Source organism: Grus americana, chromosome 30, assembly GCF_028858705.1.
Source record: "Grus americana isolate bGruAme1 chromosome 30, bGruAme1.mat, whole genome shotgun sequence".
Lineage (NCBI taxonomy): Eukaryota > Metazoa > Chordata > Aves > Gruiformes > Gruidae > Grus > Grus americana.
This window is the reverse complement of record NC_072881.1, coordinates 794,309-815,345: the sequence shown is the minus strand read 5'-3', so window position 1 is coordinate 815,345 and position 21,037 is coordinate 794,309. Positions and strand designations below refer to the sequence as shown.

At 51.5% G+C, this 21,037-nt stretch overlaps 1 protein-coding gene across 3 annotated transcripts; it reads left to right on the top strand.

Moving 5' to 3' along the window:
- The first annotated feature begins 857 nt into the window (after positions 1 to 857).
- On the top strand, positions 858 to 10,766 carry LOC129197942 (coiled-coil domain-containing protein 81-like). Of its 3 annotated transcripts, none has more exons than XM_054806781.1 (9): positions 858 to 5,350; positions 6,793 to 6,854; positions 7,223 to 7,376; positions 7,594 to 7,850; positions 8,057 to 8,142; positions 8,503 to 8,621; positions 9,111 to 9,219; positions 9,619 to 10,166; positions 10,657 to 10,766. In XM_054806781.1, exons 1-8 carry the CDS (start codon positions 5,335 to 5,337, stop codon positions 10,109 to 10,111), a joined length of 1,296 nt encoding a protein of 431 aa, XP_054662756.1. In that variant the 5' UTR covers positions 858 to 5,334; the 3' UTR covers positions 10,112 to 10,166; positions 10,657 to 10,766. The 3 variants fall into 3 exon arrangements, with proteins under 3 accessions (XP_054662756.1, XP_054662754.1, XP_054662755.1); XM_054806779.1 differs by lacking the exon at positions 858 to 5,350 and adding an exon at positions 6,033 to 6,578; XM_054806780.1 differs by lacking the exon at positions 858 to 5,350 and having other exon boundaries at positions 6,033 to 6,854; positions 8,503 to 8,564.
- The last annotated feature ends 10,271 nt before the right edge of the window (positions 10,767 to 21,037 follow it).

Below are 21,037 nucleotides of genomic sequence, written 5' to 3'. Positions count from 1 at the left end.
CTATTTTGACGTCACTGGTGCCCTACGTAGCTCCTATGGCAGGTGCGGGAGCCTGGCCTCTGCAAGCATTTCTGTCACTGCTGGCTTAGTGAGTGATAGGGGAAACGCAGGAACCTGGCTTGTGCAGGAGCTTCTGATGTCACATACGGCACAGGTCCTGATTGGGCAGGTGCGGGAACATTGCTTGTGGAGGTGCTTGTGATGTCAAGGCTGGCTGACAATGTGATATGGCAAGCACCAGAACCTGGCTGGTGAAGGTGCTTCTGATGTCATGGGTTGTGACTGACTGGCTTATAAACAGCAGGCACGGTAACCTGACTTATGCGGCTGTTTTGATTTCACAGCTGCCTGTGTGGTTCCTATGTCAGGCGCAAGAACCTGGCTTATGCAGGAGCTTCTGATGTCACTCTTTGCACGGTTCCTGATAGGGCAGTTGAGGGAATGTGGCTCGTGCAGGTGTTTATGTGACTGCTGCCGTAGTAGCTGATAGGGAAGACGCGGGAACGTGGCTTGTGCGGGAGCTTCTGATGTCATGTATGGCACAGGTCCTGTTTGGGCAGGCTCAGGATCCTGGCTTCTGCAGGTGCCTCTGCTATCACTTATGGCACAGTTCCTGATAACGCATGCCTGGGAAACAGGCTTACGCAGGAGTTTATGTTGCCTGCGGCACCGTCGATGATGGAGCAGGCATGGGAACAGGGATTGTGCACGACCTCTGATTTCACTTAAGGAACAGGTCCTTGTAGGTTAGGCATGGGCACCTGGCTTGACCAGGTGCTTGTGATGTCACAGGAGCACAAGCGTGTGCTTGTGAGGTCGCATGTGCCTGAAGAGGTGATAGGGCAGGATGAGGACTTGCCTTGTAGAGCTGTTTGTGATGTCACTGGCAGCTCTTTAGGTGTCAGGGCAGAAGCACGCATGTGCGCTGTGCAGGTGTTTGTGAGGTCACATGTACATGAGTAGGTGATAGGGCAGGAGCAGGCCCCTGGCTTGCAGAGGTCCTTTTGTGGTCCAAGTATCTGACTGGGAATGAAAGGACATCTGGCTTGTCCAGCTGCTTCTCATGTCACTGGTGGCTAAGTGGCTGATAGGGCGGGAGTATGCACCTGGCTTCCGCAGGTGCTTGTGATGTCATAGGTGGCAGAGGAGCTGATAGGGCAGGAGTATGCACCTGGCTTCCACGGGTACTTGCGATGTCAGTGGCGGGTGTTGCAGGAAACCACTACAGGATCCAGCCGAGTTGAGTAAAAAGCCACAAGGCAGTGGTGCGGAAGTAGCTGTTGAGTAAGGACTCTGCTGGCTACTCCTTTGTTCTCATGCAAAGGACCTGTTCTAGGTCTACTAATCTTTGTTCTTCTTTTAATACGAATCCTAAATATGTTCCTTCCTGCTGACACAGCTGAAGCTTAGAAAGAGATGACGGTGACCTTTTTCTGCTAAAGTTCTACACAGACAAATCGTATTGTGGTCCAAACCTCATGGGTCAGTGGTCGCGGAGAGCCTGGCCCAAATTACCTTTCCCCTAGTTTCTCAAGATTTCTGGCACTTGGAAATGGTTCTTCAGGGTCTGTTGATCAATCTAGCGATTTCTTCTACCTCTTGACAATCACGTCTTAACTGATACATCGTTTGGGTGAATATTAACTAACATAATGGTAGGACTGTACAATAGTCATCCTTAGCAGTACCTAGCAACTATTTGCAAAATTATCTGTGACATTCTTAACTATGGAACTATGAAGAACTATCTGTAACTTCTTAGCTACAGAATCATGATTAACTCTTTAACTTCGATGCTGGATATCAGTATCTTTCAAGCAGTCTTCATGCATCTTGCTGGCGAGTAACAAATCATCTACGTATTGTACAAGTGTAGAACCTCCAGGTAATATAATATCTGTCAAGTTGTCTTTAAGCAAACGGGAGACTATCATAGGAGACCCAGTGAACCCCTGGGGCAAGAGGGTCCACGTTAGTTGTTGGCCTTTCCACATAAATGCAAACAGATGCTGGCTGTCTTCTGCTATAGGAATGTGATAAATGCAGCTGTTAAATTGGTAACACCACAAGGTGGACTTTGTAATAACTTTGTTGGTGGGTCTGGAACCACCAGGTGGGGTACAACCACATGTGCAAACTCATATTCTGGATCTCCTCCTTTGTCTAACCGATTTTTGCTTATAGGTAAAAAGGGGTATTATGCAGGGAATTGCATGATCGTAAAACCTCTTTTTTCAGATATTGGTTGATTCGTTTCTGAATACTTTTTTCTGCTTCTCTGGGAATGTGATACTGCTTGATTGCTACCGGCTTTCCTCCCTTTGTTTTTATGGAGACCGATTGTGCCGGTTTCAATAAAGCCACATCCATTCTGCAGGAGCTCCACAATTTTGAAGGCACTTTAACAACTTCAGGTGGAACCCCAGGAGTTTCGGGCGTGTTTTTGGCAGTGAGACAGATCCTTGCTTCTCTAAGTTCTACCCCTTCTGGGCACAGACGGATCTGGGCATTTAGGGATTGTAATAGGTCTCATCCCAACAAACACAGAGGTGATTCTTCTGCGATCCCAAATCTTCCCTGCAGCCCCTGGCTACCTCTCCGTGGCAACATTGGCTGGCTAAGCAATTGTTCTTTTTTCCCCCGTCCTCATCATCATCCTCTTCTGTCCCATTAAACTGTCTTTATCTCAACCTTCCAGTTTTACCTTTTTACAGTTCTCTCCCATCCCACTGCAGGGTGGGGAGTGATTAAACGGCTGTGTGATTGGGTTAAACCACAGCAAAGGTCCAAACTCCTCATTTAGGGAACAAAGACTCATTTGTTCCACGTCCAAAGCCTAGTTTTGAGACTCCAAAGACCCATTTTTGGGGGCGAAAACCCTTAGTTTTTGCTACCAAAGCCTCATGTTAGGACACGAAATCAAATTTCAGGGTTCAAAACCTCAATTTCATTTCTAGAGCCCCATTTTCAGGGCTCCAAGCTCCCTTCTTAAGGCCCAAATCCTCCTTCTGAGGCTCCAAACTCTCCTTTTGAGGGCCCAAACCCCTCTTTTACAGCTCTAAGCCTCCACGGAGTGCCCAAAGCCCTGTATTTTGGACCAAAGCTTCATTTTGTGGGGCCATAGAGGAACCAAGAGGTTTCCTTCGTATTCAGGGTCCAAAGCATCATTTGTAGCTTCTCACCCATCCTTATTAGTGCTGAGAGACTCATTTTGAGGGCCAAAATCCTCATTTTAAAGGTCCAAACCTACATTTTATTAGCCATAGCCTTTTGGGGGGACTAGTTTCATTTCTTGGGTCTAAAACCTCATTTTTAGGGCAGAAAGCATTGTTTTAGGGTCCAAAGCTACATTTATAGTGTCCAGAGCCTCATTTTTCCTTTCCAAAGTCTTAGTTTTGGCTTAGACTCATTTTAGTCTCCAAAGCCACATTTTTATGATACAAATTCTCAGTGGCAGTTTGCAGTGTGTCCTTTTTAGAGTCCAAAGCCTCATTTTCAGGCTCAGAAGTGGCATTTTTAGCATGCAGCCAGGCTTTTTTAGGGTACAAGCCACATTTCGAGTGTCCAAACTCTCATTTTTTAGGGTCCAAACCCTTTTGATAGGGCCCAAAGCCTCATTTTTAGGTCCCAAGCCTCAGTTTTAGGGTACAAACCCTCAATTATAGGTTCCAAACCCCCATTTTAAGGTCCAAAGACTCATCTTAACAGTACAAAGCATTATTTTAAGGACCCAAAGTCTGATTTTGAAGGTCCAAAGCCTCACTTTTAGAGTCCAAAGCCATATTTGTAGGGGCCAAGCCTGTCTTGTATTATGCACAGCCTTTTGTTAGGACACACTTTTTCATTTTTAGGGTCTAAAACGTCACTTTTACGGCAGAAAGCCTCTTTTTAGGCCCCAAAGGTTCATTTTTATGGTCTAGAGACTCAGTTGTAGTTTGCAAAGTCTCCTTCTTAGAGCCCAAAGCAGCATTTTTAGTTTGCAAAGCCTCATTTTCAGGTTTCGAAGCGGCATTTTTAGGATCCAGCCAGTCGATTTTTGGGTCCAAGCTGCACCTTGAGTGTCCAAACCCTCATTTTTATGGTCCAACCTCTCTTTTAGAACTCAAAAACACATTTTTAGTGTCCAAAGCCTCGTTTTGAGGAATGAAATCCTCACTTTTAGGGTACAAGCCTGTCTTTTATTACCCATAGATTTTTTTTTAGTGCCCACAGTTTCATATTTGGATGTCAACCCTCATTTTAAGGTGCCAAAAACCTATTATAAGGAGTAGCGTCGCTACAAAGATCCAAAGACACACTTTTTGTTTGCAAAGTCTCAATGTTAGAGAACAAAGATGCATTTTTAGTGTCCAAAACTTCATTTATAGGTTCCAAGCACCACTTTTAAGTTTCTAAGACTCATTTTAAGGGCCCAGATCATCATTTTTAAGGCCCGAAGTCTGATTTTGAAGGCCCGAAGCCTGAACGTTACAGTCAAAGTCTTATTTAGAGGGTCCCAAGCCTCATTTTCAGCTACCAAAGCCTCCTTTTCTGGAACCAAAACCTTATTTTTAGGATACAGTCTGCAATTTTTAGAGCCCAAAGCCTCATTTTAAAGGTCCAAATACTCATTTTTAGGTGCTGAAGCCTCCTTTTAAGATCCAAACTCCTCATTTACACTACAAAGCCTTATTTGTTACATATCCAAAGCCTCCTTTTGAGCCTCACTTGGTTCGTTCAGCTTGGAGAAGAGAAGGCTGAGGGATGACCTCATAGCAGCCTACAACTTGCTCGAGGGGGAGGTGCTGATCTCCTCTCTCTGGTGACCAGTGACAGGACATGACGAAATGGAATGAAGCTGCATCAGGGCAAGTTCAGATTGGACACTGGGAGAAGGTTCTTCACTGAGAGGGCTGGAGGTCACTGGAACAGGCTCCCCAGGGAAGCGGTCACGGCACCAAGCCTGTCAGACTTCAAGGAGCATCTGGATGACACTCTTAAGTCATATGGTTTAGGTTTATAGGTAGTCCTGCGAGGAGCAGGGAGTTGGACTCGATGAGCTTTACGGGTCCCTTCCAACTTGAGATATTCTGGGGTTGTGTTCTAACCCGCAGAGGGCTGTGATAAGTGACGCAGGGTCTAGTTGGAGGCCTGTATCTAGTAGTGCCCCAAGGGTCAGTGCTCAGCCCGGTCTTACTCAACATATTAATCCATGACCTGGATGAGGGGACAGAGTGTACTCTCAGCAAAATTCCTGATGATACTAAGCTGGGAAGAGTGGCCGACACACCGGAAGGCTGCGCTGCCATTCAGCGAGATCTTGACAGGCTGGAAAACTGGGCAAAGAGGAACCATATGAAATTCAACAAAGGTAAGTGTAGGATCCTGCACCTAGGGAGGAACAACCCCAGGCACCAGTACAGGTTAGGGGTTGACCTGCTGGGAAGCAGCGCTGTGGAGAAGGACCTGGGAGTCCTCGTGGACAACAAGCTCTCCATGACCAGCAGCGTGCCCTCATGGCCAAGAAGGACAATGGTGTCCTGGGGTGTATTAAGAAGAATGTGGCCAGCAGGTCGAGGGAGGTTCTCTTCCCCCTCTGCTCTGCCCTGGTGAGGCCACATCTGGAGTTCTGTGTCCAGTTCTGGGCTCCCCAGTTCAAGACAGACAGGGAACTACTGGGGAGAGTCCAGCGGAGGGCTGTGAGGATGATGAGGGGCCTGGAGCATCTCTGGTATGAGGGAAGGCTGAGAGAGCTGGGTCTGTTTAGCCTGGAGAAGAGAAGGCTGAGAGGGGATCTGATCAACACTTATCAATATCTAAAGGGTGGGTGTCTAGAGGATGGGGCCAGACTCTTCTCAGTGGTGCCCAGTGACAGGACAAGGGGCAACGGGCACAAACTGGGACACAGGAAGTTCCATCTGCATATGAGGAAAAACTTCTTTACTCTGAGGGTGACCGAGCTGTGGGACAGGCTGCCCAGAGAGGTTGTGGAGTCTCCTTCTCTGGAGAGATCCAAAACCCACCTGGATGCAATTCTGTGCAACCTGCTCCAGGTGATCTTGCTGTAGCAGGGGGGTTGGACTAGATGATCTCCAGAGGTCCCTTTCAACCCCTACCAATCTGTGAATCATGGGCCTGAGAGAGCACAGACAGACGTTAGCTGGACAACGGACACAGAGGAAGGAGCCATAGCCTGGGCCCCGTATGATCACCAGGCACTGGCACAGGGGCAGTGGTGGCCCCATCACAGAGGGCCAGCAGGTCAGTGGGTGACACGTCCCCATGATCAGCAGCGCACGGTGGCTGTGTCACAGCAGGTAGCAGGTTGATGGTGGCCGTGTCACAATGGGCAGCATAGTCAGCAGTGGCTGCGTCACCATGATGTCACACTGAGTCTGTGACACGGTCGCACAGGGGTATAAAAGGGGCCGCAGGGCGGTGGGTCCCACACCCTGGAGAAGTGTCCATAGGACGAACAGGGATGAGCTCCCACATGGCTGTTGCCACTAAGGAGCGACCTGCCCACATGAGGCAGATCAAAATGGACTTCTGGGATGGCATGGAGCACACCTTCATGATGTCCAGCATCAGTGCCAAAGGTACAGGCATCCACAGCCACCACATTGTGGTGCCCAAGGGTTGCGGCATTGTCTGGGTGAGACTCAGCACTGCAGCCATCTCAGAGATGTCTCCATATGGGGCTGGGGATGGTGATGACTCTTTGTGTCAGCCACCTCACCACAGCTCAGGGGTTGGTGGTAAACCGAGAGCCGGTGGATATGGATCATGACCTGGTTTTCCTTTGCTTTCCAGTGCGAACAGCCATCTGGGATGCGGTGGCCAAATACATCCAAGAACAACTGCTGCTGCGGAAGGTGGGTCAACTCTTTGTCCATGACCTTGTCCAGGGGGTGGGGAGAGGGTGGTCCAGAGGGAGGGCACACATCCCCAACATTGGACACTTCTAAGCTTCAGCTGGACGGGGTGCTGGGCCCTCTTGTCTAGACTGTGCTTTTGCCAAGAAAGGTTGGACCAGATGATCCTTGAGGTCCCTTCCAACCTGGTATTCGATGATTTTATGATTCTGTGACTCGGCATCTCCTCCCCAAAGCTCTCCCCACTGCCCCAGCTCGTGGACTGGGCAGGATCCAGCTTGAAGCGCCATCCCTGGACAGGACCACCTCTAGCTCTTTCCTCCGGCCCGTCCTCACCCTTCTGCCTTTCCCTTCTCTTCCGCTTGCAGGGGGTCCAAATTCCCTCCGTTGGCTCCTTTGACGTGGTCCCCACATGCATCCAGGCTGGGGATGAGGTGGTGATTGTCCAGAGGCCCGTGTTTCGGCTGGCCAGGAACCTCGTGGTTGTCCACAACCTCAGGGACAACAAAGACTACCTGCCCGGTAAGCAGGAGGATTAAACCCTGGTTGGTTGCACGGTCATCACATCCTTTCCCTGGATCCGAGACGCTTCTCCAAAGCAAACTGTCCTCTCTGCGGAGAAGGTCCAAAAATGGGGGGTTTTGTGGGCAATGCAACGACTGCAACAAGCAGCCCTTGGGAAACTCCTGCAGAAGGACCACTGGGTGAGCACCTCCATCCCTCTCGTGTGGTTTTACAGGCCATAAGGAACTGGAGCCCCTGAAATATGCCAGGGTGGCCAAGGCTGCTTCTGTGTCCCGGCGGAAGGTGGAGAACTGCATTCAAGGCACCATGTCCCTCCTCTCTCACTGCCTGGGAAAGGGGGAGAACGTTGCCCTTGTCCTGAGGGACGTGGGCGTGCTCCTCATCGAAGGCACGAGGGTACAAATGAAGTTCTACCTCAGCTTCTTGGAGAGGATGTCTGGGAAGGAGAACTTTGAGAAAGCTACTTTTAAGGTGAGCATTTTGGCTTCTCCACGGCCCAGGTGGTTGCATAGCGGTGCCCCAGCACTGCTTGTGAGTGGCCCACCAGAACTTGGTCAGCCACGCAGGCCAGGTGAGAGCTACGGTCCTACCAACCCTCACTGCCTCAGGCTCCTCCGATATTGAGTGGCTCAGCCACGCTGAGGATGTCCTGCCATCTTTGTGCTCCTCCGTTACAGGTCCCCCAGCTGCTGGACATGGTGGTGTCCCCAGTGGTACCTCTGGCCTCTCTGACATTTTCTGGCCGTCTCATCATCTTTCCTGAGTGAGTACATCTGCAGATGTGACCTCTAGTTGCTCAGGTGTGGTTTGGTAGCATTTGCTCCATGTGACCACAGGTGTCCTGCCACGAGGGCACCAGGCAGCGACATGTCCCCCCTGCCCACAGTCCTTTGTGTGAGGCAGATCTGATGGCAAAGATGGAGGACTTCAGGCAACTCTTTGCAGGCTGACTTCACTTCCCAGGATAGTCCTTGGGGATGGGGTGTAGTCAGCGCAGGGAAAAAAGGGGGTTTTGTGCAACGCCAAAATCTGTGTGCGAGCAGGGGATCGTGGCAAGTGGCAAGGGCTGGTGGTGCCGTGGGTCGTGCTGCGGGTCATGCTGGTGTCACCTCTTTGTCTGCAGGTTTGAAATGTATGTTGTGCGCAAACTACCACCAAGGAACCCTCCCAGGAGAAACGTTGCTGGTGAGGACAAGGAGAAGAAAGAAGAGGTTTTGCCAGGTTTCAACCAGCACAGAAAATGTAAAGCTGCTCCTGGCTCCTTTCCGCAGCATAGCCATCCTGCTTCTGTGATATATCGGGGAAAATCCTTCAGTGATGATTGTCAGAAGATCTGACTAGTGCCCGAGCTTCATGACAGCTCGGCACCGCCTTTTCTGCTAATGACTTCATGGCTTCCACAGAACCGAACCCCAGGGTGGGATGTGCCCCAGGGCGCAGTGGGAGGCTGGCAATCCAAGGCCCTCGGGAAATGACCCCTCTGCAAGAGTCCCTGTCCCAGCACCAACTGGCTCCTCATTCCCAAATCTGGTGCTGATAACGCGGTCACAAAACCACGTTGCACCTTGGAAATGAGGTGCCAGGCAAGCCCCAGTGTCGGGGTGGCTGCGAGGGGAGCAGAATTGCCCTCTTGCACATTTTTGGAAGGGGCCTGAGCACCTCTACATGTCACCAGGGCCGGTAGCATCCCAGCAATGCTCTTCTGACAAGGTCTCTCCTTCCCAATTCTAGCGGCATTTCCTGAACTGTCCTTGCTTGCCTCTTCGACATTGACTCAAAGTGAAGCCCCACAGCTCCAGGACATAAAGGAGATGGAGAACAGGGTGAACTCTTGGCTCAGGTGAGTATGGAGGTTCAGGGCTGGCATCTGCACAGGGTCATTTTCTGACCCAGCAAGAGGCCATTCCCCAGCCCCAAACACTCACCGTTCATCACCACCCAACAGTGGTGAAGGCAGTGCCAGAGGGGCGGGATGATCCTGCTGGGAGCCCCCCATTTCACAGGGCTGGCTCCTCTCCTTCCCTTCAGGAGAGCCCCAGCGTGGCCTCCTGAGCTGCGCATGGGGACAGCCGTGTGTCAGCCGAGGGTCTTGGCTCAGGGGGTTTCCTCTCCCGAGCTGAGCGCAGCCACTGGCTGAGCTGCCAGCAGCTGCGCAAAGAGGCACGTGGCTCATGGGGGCAGGATGTGGCCCCAAACCCATTGCGTTCTCAGACAGAGTCCTCCCATTGTGTCCTTTCAGGCAGCTGCCAGAGATCCCAGAGCACTCCTCTGGGAAAAAGCAACCTGCGACCAGCACACCCAAGGGCAAAGCCAAGCTCAAAGGCCAAGCGTCGCAGCAGGGCCAAGCGTCGCAGCAGGGCCAAGCGTCGAAGCAGGGCCGAGCACAGGCAGCAAAATCTCGGAGCTGCAGAGGAGGGGGACAAGGAGAACAGAAACTTCCCTTTGGAAGCAAATTACCATCGTTGAGCTCTGAGACCAGGCTGCCCGAGGAGCCCACCTGCAAGGTCTTCGTTCCACAGCCACCAAGACCTGAGACAACAGAATTACTGAGATCAAGGCCTGAGAGGTTCTGGTCAGTGCTGAAAGAGCCACAGAAGACCATCTTAGCTGGATACAGCTTTGATCCCTCCCTTTTGGTGCCACCAATCTACGAGAGGTCCGGGTCTGCGCAATGCCAACCACCGAAGACCACATCAGTGGTCTCCAGGATGGAGTGGCCCTGGCTGGAGTGATCATGGCTTGGAGTGCCCGGAGCTGAGGGAGCACCGCCTGAGGTGATGCCAACAGGTAGGTGATTGGGATCTGTGTCGTTCTGGGTGCTATTTCCTTGCAGAAATGCAGAGTTAGAGGGACAGTGGGGACTCTTCCAAGAGCCCTTGGTTCTGATTGACGGGGGGGCTCAGTTCCATCACCGGGGGCAAGGTTCTCCTTCTCCAGTGTTGCCCTCTCTTCTGTAGCCTCAGGCAACACACAAGGCCATGTTACTTGGCTGTGTTTGGAAGGCCTGACTAACCGCAAGGCTGCTCTGGGCTGGAGAGGGGACTCTTTCTTCCCAGCTCATTGCTGCTTTAGATCCCCGGTGGGAAGAGAAAGGATTTTTGGGTGGGTCTGGCACAGCCTGGGAGCAAACCGCTGCTGCTGGAGCGGCTGCAGAGGGAGAGAAACGGCTGCCCTCCGCTCAGTGTCCTGACCTGAAGCCATCTAAGGGGTCTGTGTGTGGGGAAAGAGTTCCCAAAACCTGCAGTATTGTTTGAGAAGAGTCTCTCTTCTTTTGCAGAAACCCATCTGTGTTCAGAACACGAGGAGCCCAGGAAGGAGATGAATAAAAGCACAAAGGAGAAGTTGCAAAAAAAGTGTCGACTCTTCTGTTGTTCCCAATGGTCCTTGACCAGAACAGGGGAGAGGGGTTTTACAGTTGGCCATGGCTCTGAGATCAGCCCAACATGGCGCTGGAAGCAAGGCCACCTGAGGGACCTTCCTCAGGTCTTTTTCCATCCAGGGGACCTTTTGCATGGCTGCTATGGAAAGAAACCAGCTTTCTGGGGCAAAAGAGGGAAAGCGGGCACTTGGAGCTATGTAGCGAAGCACTGAATGTCCCTGGAGGGGAAAGGAGAGGATACCAGTGCAGCTGGGGAGACATGAAGGGCACCTACACGCAGGAGCAGTGGAGGCACCTGAGCTTTCACCCAGGGCCATAAGGGAACGAGGAAGGCACGAGAGCAAGGTTGAGCCCAGCTCCACTGGGCTGGACTTTCTACTTCCACTTGGGGTAGAGCCAGATCTCTTTACCATCCTATTTATCTCCCCATTTATCCAATTTACATTCTGGTTTTGGCTCTACTTCTGAAATCCTCCAAGTAGATGCGCCCTCTGGCCAACCCATGGGCCACCTGCAGTGACAGAAGGCCCATCTCCTGTCCCAGCGCTATGGCAGTCGTGTCCCCTGCTGTTACCTGGCATTTTTCTCCTTGCCCAAATCCGTGCTACTCAACCCAGGAACCCAACCGTCCTTAAAGGAAGCTTCTGCTTAGGACCCCTCCAGCATCTGGGAGAAGGGCCGAATGATGAGGGTCTACCAAGCCAAAGGCCACTTTGCAGGGCCGGATCTTTCTGCACCGGTTTGCAAGAGATCCGGGGGTGCCAGGCTGGAAATTTGAACACATTGTTGAAGTGCCAAAATGGAGAGATCTGCCCAGAACCAGGAGCTCAGTGCTGGGCTGAGTTGTGTCTCTCGCTGGGGAGTCTGTAATGTCCCCCTGTCTAGCTGAGCGTGTCAAATCAGGTCTTTCTACTGAGGGAAATCACAAAATAGTGGAATAATTCTGGTCAGAGGGGACATCGAGAGGTCTCCAGCCCAACCCCGTGCTCAGAGCAGGTCCCATCAGGCTGCTCAAGGACATGCCCAACGGAGGGAGGTATCAACACCGCCAAAGTCTTGTCCCTCTGGCTACAAGAGCTGCCCACCCTTTGGGTAAAAAGCTCTCCTCCTTAACTTCCAAAGCCTCATTTTTGAGTCACAACCATCATGGTTACAGCACAAAGCATCTACATGTTTTTATTGTCCAAAGCTGCATCTTCAAGGCACTAAAACCTATTTAAGGCGCCAAAAGCCTCAACCGAGAGCCTAAATCGGCATTTCCAGAGTCCAAAGCCTCATACAAGTGTCCAAACCCTCATTTTTAAGGTCCAATCTCGTGTTTTTAAAGCCCAAACCCTCATTTTCAAGAGGCAAGCCTCATTTTCAGGGCCCAAAGCGTCATTTTTTAAAGCCCCAAAGTATCCCTTTGGGCATCATATGGATTGAATCACCATATCGTCATTTGAGTAAGCCAAGAGTCACCGAGGTGAGCAGCTCCGGTGGTGGCAATGATCCACAGCCGAGCTTTTTGGCATGGTGCGCAGGGGGGTTTCCTGAACCAGGGGACGCTCGTGGGAAGCCGAGAGATCTGCTGGGATCCCGCAGCTCACGCGACAGTGGCTGGTGAGACCTGAGCGGGGCCAGGAGCAATGGTGGCCAAACCACCCCCCGCCCTTGCCCCCCAAGAGACAAAAAAAAGCCCTTAGGAAGCACCAGCGACCAGGAACGCTGTGAACAGCACGGGCAAACAGGGCAAGCACAGCTAAAAAAAACCTTTAAATTGGACCTGATGCCTAATTTTCAAGGTCAAAGCCTCAGGTTGCATTTCAAAGCCGTGTTTTTCATGTCCTTTCACCTTATTTTAAGAAACAAAAGCTGATTTCATAGCCCAAATTCTCAGTTATTGTGCTCAAAGCTTCATTTTTAGGGTCCAAACTGTTCTTTCACAGCTAAAAGTCTTAATTTTAGGGCTCATAATCTTTTTAAGGCCTGAAGCTTCATTTTAAAGGCCTAAACCCTCATTTTTAAGGCCAAAGCCCCCTTTTTTTTAAGGTACAAAGCTACATTTGTGAAGTCTGAAGTATCATTTTAGGGTCCAAAGTGTCATTTTTAGTTTCCAAAGTCTTATTTTATACAGTCCAGACCATCAATTCTAGGGTACAAAGCGTCAGTTTTATTGTCCCAACACTCACTTTAGGGAACAAAACCTCATTTTGGGTCTCAAAGCCTCATTTTCATTGTTAAAAGCCTCATTTTTCGGGTCCAAACATCCTTTTCAGGGCTGAAAGCCTCATTTTTTTAAGGCTCAGAGAATCCATTTCAGGTCCAAATTGACATTTTTAGAATCCGAAGCTTCATTCATAGTGTTCTAATTATCATTTGTGGGATCCAAAACTTCATTTGTAGGGTCTTAACCTTCCTTTTAGGGTACCAAGCCTCATTTTTATGGTCCAAAGCCACAGTTTCAGTTTACTATTTTAGATTTATGAAAAAAAAAAAAACAGGTCTGGCCCTTCCCTCAGGCCTTTCCGTGCTTTGGTGGACATTTGGGTACATGTTGTGGTTTAACCCATCCGGCAGCTAGAACAACCGCAAGAGCCGTTCGCTTACTCCCTTCCTCCTCATGGGACAGGGGAGAGAATGGAGGAAAAAAAAAAAAACCCCAAACCAACAAAACCTCATGGGTTGAGATAAAGAGAGTTGAATAGGACAGAAAAGGAAGATGATGATGTCGATGCTGCCCCACCTCCCGGCCCAGCCGGCGGTTATATAAGGAACATGATGTCATATGGTATGGAATATCACTTTGGTTAGTTTCGGTCTGCTCTCCTGGCCGTGTCCCCTCCCAGCTTCTTGGGCACCTTCAGCCTTCTCGTTGGCAGGGCAGGGTGAGAAGCTGAGAAGTCCTTGACTGCTTGAGTTGTTTAGGCAACAACTAAAAACGTCAGTGTGTTATCAACATTATTCTCATCCTAAATTCAAAACACAATGCTACACCAGCTGCTAGGAAGGAGATTAACTCTATCCCTGCTGAAACCAGGACAGCACAGCAGAGGGGACGGTCCCGTCACTGCCTGACGTGGAGGAGAGCCGAGGTCAGCACGGAGGCGATGCCTTCCTTCGCCCCTGGGATGACACCTCCCGACGTGCCACAGTACCCGGTGTGTGCCCACTGGTGCTGTGGGCTCCAGCGTGGTTGCCGTGGTGGGGGAATACATTTCCTGGTGTGCTGCGGAGGTCCCAGCCCTGTGTAATTCTTCTGCCAGCTCCTGGTCACATGCAGTGTGAAAACCTGCATCTCCCCAAACCATATTTCCTTCTTGCAGTTCTTTTCGTTTAATCTGATGTGCAATGATGAGCTCATCAGTTTTTATTTTTGTTTCAGACCACAGCGTTTCCTGCTGGTTTTCACACGGGAAGGGCTCGTGCGTTTGCAGCCTTGAGTAAGCGGGTAAAGTCTCATAACCTCTCTGTAACAGAGAAAGGAAAAAAGATGTTTCTTTTTGCACAGACGTGACGTGTCGCAGGGGCACCTTGACGGTGGTTTAGCAAACAAGGAGGTAGACAGAAGATCGCTCAGCCCAAGGTATAGATCAAGAGCACCTGGAGCCCCTGGATGGCTGGAAGATGTTGAGCATGTTTCCAAGCTACCAATACAGGCAAGAGACTGGTTTCTCCAGGGACAATTGCCCAGATAGGGATGGGGACACCTACTGGGGTCTAACAGTTCATTCTAGAGTTGCAGGGCCCAAGTTGCCCCAGTTCGCCCCTCCTTAAATCCCCAAGTACTGCCTCAGGTCCTTCAACCCTCGCCTGCTTCCTCTCCATGCCGTAGTTTTGCTGACTCTTCCTCCATTAAGGGTTTCCTGTTGAGTTGTGCTGAAGGGAAGTCACAACCCATAGTTTGAGCAATTGCCAGAGGGAGATGACCATAGGACAACCTACAGAGGAAACGGACGCAGGTCCTTGCAAAGACCCCAGGAGAGAAGACACAAGTCCTAGGAGCAGAGGCAACATGGGACTTGGGGAAAGTAGGATCCTTGTGAGGTTGGAAGAGGAGCTGGGGTGCAATGGCAGGGCATGTGGAGCAACTCGGAGGGTTTGGAGGTCACTGGGAAGAGATGGAATAAAGTAGGGGATGTGGGAAGGGCCTACAGTCATTGAACAACCCCCTAACAATGACCTGACGTGCCATGGGGTTAAGGGGAAGGCTGCTTACTCCTAAGTAATTGTAGATAGCACTGGGTAATTAGGGGAGAGCCTGTGGCTGGGGGCCAAGAGGGATCTGGGTGTACATGGGGGTGTGGGGTGGAGCAGGGACATCTGGGCAGCTGGGTCTTGGGTGGGTAGGAATAGGGGACAGGGGACAGTGAGGTAGGTTGGGGCACCCCGTTGCCTGGGTCTCCTGGAGGGCAGTGCTGCATGTGGGGTTGAACAGGGGGATACGGCATGCCTGGGTCCCCTGAGGGGGTAGGTGGGGGCAGTGGAGCTGGGACATCTGGGTTTCTCCTGGGGAACAGTTGGGTGTGTTGAGTGCAGCAGGGGCACCCAGATACCACAGTCCTGCGGAGAGCTGTGGTTGCCCGTACAATGGATTGCCCCTACAATTTCCTTTCTAGGTCACCATGGCTGTGAAGTCTCCGTGGTTGATGTTCTATAGGCAGCCCATACACCTGCTACCAGTAGCTCTTGTGGCAGCGTGTGGACTACTTCATGGCATCAATTCATCTGGGGTCCCGTTCTTCAGCATGATGTGCACTGCAACCCTATAGCCCGGTGCCTAAGCCATAGCCCCACTCCTACTCCATCCTGCGCTCCCACCCCATAACCCTTGGCTGTGCCACCTCATAGCCCGACTCCCACCTCCTGGCCAAACACCAACCCCATCGTGCCATGCTATTGTGCCACTCCCGCTCCATACCCCAAACCCACCCCAACGTCCAACACTGACCACACGGGCCCACTCCCACCACCACAATACCACCAAGCCACTCCCTGGTAAACCACAGCTCCGTCCCACCCCAGAGCCCCCTCTCACCCCATATCTGCACTGTCTCCTCATAAACAAAACCCTATGCTCAAGTGCTGTTTTCCACCATCTAGCTTCCCATTTCTTCGTCTGTTCTTTCTCCATAGCGTATAACCTTACCTATAGTGCCACTCCAGCCCTGTAGCTTCACGTCTAACCCAGGGCGTAATGCCCACTCTATAACGTGAAACTTCCCCCATAAACCCACTCACAACACGTAGCCCAATTTACACCATGGGCAAGTAACCACCTGCCTCCCAACGCCTACCTTGAAGCCCCATTCTCACCCCATAGCACAAAGAACACCCTGTAGAAGACTCACTGCATTACTCCATTCCTATCCTATAATCCCTCATCCACTCCATCCCTGCTCCCACATTATAGCCTGACAGCTACCCTACATCCCATAGAATCATAGAATCACGGAATCTTTAAGGTTGGAAAAGACCTCTAGGATCATCAAGTCCAACCATCAATCCAACACCACTGTGTCTACTAGACCATGTCCCAAAGTGCCATGTCTAACACGCTTTTTGAACACCTCCAGGGATGGTGACTCCACCACCTCTCTGGGGAGCCTGTTCCAATGTCTGACCACTCTTTCAGTGAAGAATTTTTTTCCTAATATCCAACCTAAACCTCCCCTGGAGCAATTTGAGGCTGTTTCCTCTTGTCCTATCACTTGTTGCTTGGGAAAGAGACCAACACCCACCTCTCCACAATCTCCTTCCAGGTAGTTGTAGAGAGCGATCAGGTCTCCCCTCAGCCTCCTCTTCTGCAGACTAAACAACCGCAGTTCCCACAGCCGCTCCTCGCAAGACTTGTGCTCCAGACCCTTCACCAGCTTTGTTGCCCTTCTCTGGGCAGGCACCCCAATGTCCTTCTTGGAGTGAGGGGCCCAAAACTGAACACAGTACTCGAGGTGCGGCCTCACCAGAGCCGAGTACGGTGGCACAATCACATCCCTACTCCTGCTGGCCGCAGTATTCCTGATACAAGCCACGATGCTGTTGGCCTTCTTGGCCACCTGGGCACGCTGCTGGCTCATGCTGAGCTGGCTGTCAACCAGCACCCCCAGGTCCTTTTCCTCCAGGCAGCTTTCCAGTCACTCTTCCCCAAACCTGGGGCGTTGCCTGGGGTTGTTGTGACCCAAGTGCAGGACCTGGCACTTGGCCTTGTCAAACCTCGTACAGTTGGCCTCGGCCCATCGATCCCGCCTGTCCAGATCCCTCTGCAGAGCCTTCCTACCCTCGAGCAGATCGATGCTCCCACACCACTTGATGTTGTCTGCAAACTTTCTGAGGGTGCACTCAATCCCCTTGTCCAGATCATTGATAAAGATATTAAACAAGACTGGCCCCAAGATGGAGCCCTGGGGAACACCGCTTGTGACCGGCCACCAATTGCATTTAACTCTGTTCACCACAACTCTCTGGGCTTGGCCTTCCAGCCAGTTTTTCACCCAGCGAAAAGCGCACCTGTCTAAGGCATGAGCCACCAGCTTCTCTAGGAGAATGTTGTGGGAGATCATGTCAAAAGCTTTACTGAAGTCCAGGTAGATAACATCCACAGCCTTTCCCTCATCCACTAGGCGGGTCACCGGGTCATAGAGGGAGCTCAGGTTGGTCAGGCAGGACCTGCCTTTCATGAATCCATGCTGGCTAGGCCTGATCCCCTGGGTGTCTTGCACACGCTTGATGAGTGCACCCAAGATGAACTGCTCCATAACCTTCCCCGGCACTGAAGTCAGGCTGACAGGCCTGTAGTTTCCCAGATCCTCTTTCGGGACCTTCTTGTAGATGGGCACCACATTGGCAAGCCTCCAGTCGTCTGGGACCTCCCCTGTTAAGCAGGACTGTTGATAAATGATGGAGAGTGGCTTGGCAAGCTCATCTGCCAGCTCCCTCTGCACTCTCAGGTGGATCCCATCCAGCACCATAGACTTGTGAGTGTCCAGATGGCATAGTAGGTCATGAACTCCTTCCTCCTGGGTCATGGGGGGTTTAGTCTGCCCTCTGTCCCTGTCTTCCAGCTCAGGGGGCTGAATGCCCTGGGGGCAGCTGGTCTGACTATTAAAGACTGAGGCAAAGAAGGCATTAAATACCTCAGCCTTTTCTTCATCCTTAGTGGCCATGTTCCCCTCCACATCCAATAAAGGATGGAGATTCCCCTTGGCCCTCTTTTTATTGTTGATGTATTTGTAAAAACATTTCTTGCTATCCCTTACAACAGTGGCCAGATTGAGCTCTAGCTGGGCTTTTGCCTTTCTAGTTTTCCCTCTGCATGACCTGGTGAGATCCCTGTACTCTTCTTGAGTTGCCTGCCCCTTCTTCCAAGAGTGATAAACTCTCCTTTTTTTCCTGAGTCCCAGCAGAAGCTCCCTGTTCAGCCAGGCCGGTCGTCTTCCCTGCCCGTTTGTCTTATGGCACATAGGGACAGCCTGCTCTTGTGCCTTTAAGACTTCCTTCTTGAAGAATGCCCAGCCTTCCTGGACCTCTTTGCCCTTATGCCACACCGACCTGATAATCCTACATGAAGCCTGTGTCCTTTCTCCCACCCCATTTTCCTTCTCCCATGGGTCAAGGGTCTCTCGCTGCAGGTCAAGGACAATCCTATAGAGCAACACAAATTGCAAACATCCATTCATCCATCCATCCATCCCTACAAACACCATAACCAATCCTCATAGTCCTTACAGCCCATCTCTACAGCCTCCAGTAACCCAAAGTCTACCCTGATCTCATCCCCGCAGACACCATGTGCCCACAGTACCCCTTATACTCTACCGCCTCAATATTTCATTCCTGCAATTGCAGCTCCCCCACAGCCCCTCATTTTTCCAAGGTCATAGAATCATAGAACCATAATATCACAGAATGGTTTGGGTTGGAAGGGACCTCAAAGCCCATCTAGTTCCAACCCCCTGCCATGTGCAGGGTAATCTTTCACTAGATCAGTTTGCTCAAAGCCCCATCCAACCTGACATTGAATATTTCCAGTGATGGGGCATCCACAACTTCTCTGGACAACCTATTCCAGTGTCTTACCGACCTCATCATAAAAATGTCTTCCTTATGTACAACCTAAATCTCCCCTCATATTCTACCCCCACAGCTCCCATATATAATGCATACAGCCAGCAAAAATGCAATCTCCCTTCTTCACATACCCCTTAACCACACAATGCGCCCATCAGCCATCCCAAAAAACACATTGTCCCTACAAAGCCCCATCCTTGATACACCCTCATTGTCCCCCATACTCCTGCACTGCCCAGCAAATCCCCGCTGTGGTGGGTTGACCCCGGCTGGGGGCCAGATGCCCACCAGAGCCGCTCTATCATGTCCCTTGTTCACCAGACAGGGGAGAGAGAAAAAGTATAGCAAAAAGCTTCTGGGGCGAGATAAGGACAGGGAGAGATCACTCACTAATTATCGTCACGAGCAAAACAGACTGAACTTAGAGAGGAAATTCATCTAACTTCTTACTAAGCGAAACAGAGGAGAGGAATGAGAAATAAAGTCAAATCTGAAAACACCTGCCCCCACCCCTCCCATCTTCCCGGGCTCAACTTCACTCCCGGCTTCAACCTCCGCCCCCCCTCAGCAGCACAGGGGGACGGGGAATGGGGGTTACGGTCAGTTCATCACACGTTGTTTCTGCTGCTTGTTCCTCCTCAGGGGGAGGACTCCTCTCATCGTTCCCCTGCTCCAGCATGGAGGAGTCCCTCTCATGGGAGACAGTCCTTCACCAACTGCTCCAACGTGAGTCTCTCTCCCACGGGGTGCAGACCTTCAGGAGCAGACTGCTCCAGCGTGGGTCCCCCACGGGGTCACAAGTCCTGCCAGCAAACCTGCTCTGGCGTGGGCTCCTCTCTCCACGGGTCCACAGGTCCTGCCAGGAGCTTGCTCCAGTGTGGGCTTCCCACGGTCCACAGCCTCCTTCAGGTGCCTCCACCTGCTCCGGCGTGGGGTCCTCCACGGGCTGCAGGTGGAATCGCTACACCCCCTCATCCTTCCTCCATGGGCTGCAGGGGGACAGCCTGCTTCACCATGGTCTTCACCACGGGCTGCAGGGGGATCTCTGCTCTGGTGCCTGGAGCACCTCCTGCCCCTCCTTCTGCACTGACCTTAGTGTCTGCAGAGTTTCTTACATCTTCTCACTCCTCTTTCCAGCTGCAAAAGCTCCCTCTCTAACTGTTTGGTTTTTGTTTTCCTTCTTAACTATGTTATCACAGAGGCACTGATTGGCTTGGCCTTGGCCAGTGGTGGGTCCATCTTGGAGCCGGCTGGCATTGGCTCTATCAGACACAGGGGAAGCTTCTGGCAGCTTCTCACAGAAGCCACCCCTGTAGCCCGCCCCGCTACCAAAACCTTGCCATGCAAACCCAACACTCCTGCTTTCTCCCAGATTACCCCACCTGGAGTACTGCATTCAGCTCTGGGAGGCCCAGTACAAGAGAGACATGGAGCTGTTGGAGTGAGTCCAAAGGAGGCCACGAAGCTGATCAGAGAGCTGGAGCACCTCTCCTATGAGGACAGGCTGAGAGAGTTGGGATTGTTCAGTCTGGAGAAAAGAAGTCTCCAGGGAGATCTGATTGCAGCTTACCAGTATGTGAAGGGGCCTACAGGAAAGATGGTGAGGGACTGTTTCTGAGGGAGTGTTGTGACAGGACAGGGGGTAATGGGTTTAAGCTGAAGGAGGGTCAATTTAGACTAGATGTTAGAAATTCTTTACTGTTAGAGTGGGGAGGTACTGGCACAGGTTGCCCAAAGAGGTTGTGGAGGCCCCATCCCTGGAAGTGTTTAAGACCAGGTTGGAGGAGGCCTTGGGAAAAGTGGTTTAGTGGAGGGTGTCCCTGCCCATGGCAGGGGGTTGGAACTAGATGGGCTTTGAGGTCCCTTCCAACCTAAACCATTCTATGATTCTATGATTTTCTCAGTGCCTCCATCTCAGGCCTCATCACTGCTATCCCAGAGATCCTGGACAGCTGAGCTTCCCCTCACAATCACCTGCCCCCACTGTGGTGGCTATCCCGGCACCCAATGTACCCAACGTACCCATTGTGCCACTGCCCTAACACCAAGGACAGGGACAACCCCAGGCAGAGGCAGACTTACAGCAGTGGCTGTTGGGTTGATGACTCACCAAACCTGCTTTGCAGACACCGTTTCACCCTCTTCCTTCTCATCCTTCCTCTATCTGCCTCCATTGCTTTGGGAAGGAGCGTGGAAACATGCATCTTTCCATAAAACCCACAAGACCAAAAGA

Bases quoted from the DNA above. Each gene is read 5' to 3' on its own strand.
- LOC129197942 (XM_054806779.1), top strand. From the start codon at position 6,461: ATGAGCTCCCACATGGCTGTTGCCACTAAGGAGCGACCTGCCCACATG. The intron at 7,377-7,593 runs GTAAGCAGGAGG...GTGGTTTTACAG, and splicing joins CAACAAAGACTACCTGCCCG to GCCATAAGGAACTGGAGCCC. The intron at 8,622-9,110 runs GTAAAGCTGCTC...TCCCAATTCTAG, and splicing joins TTTCAACCAGCACAGAAAAT to CGGCATTTCCTGAACTGTCC.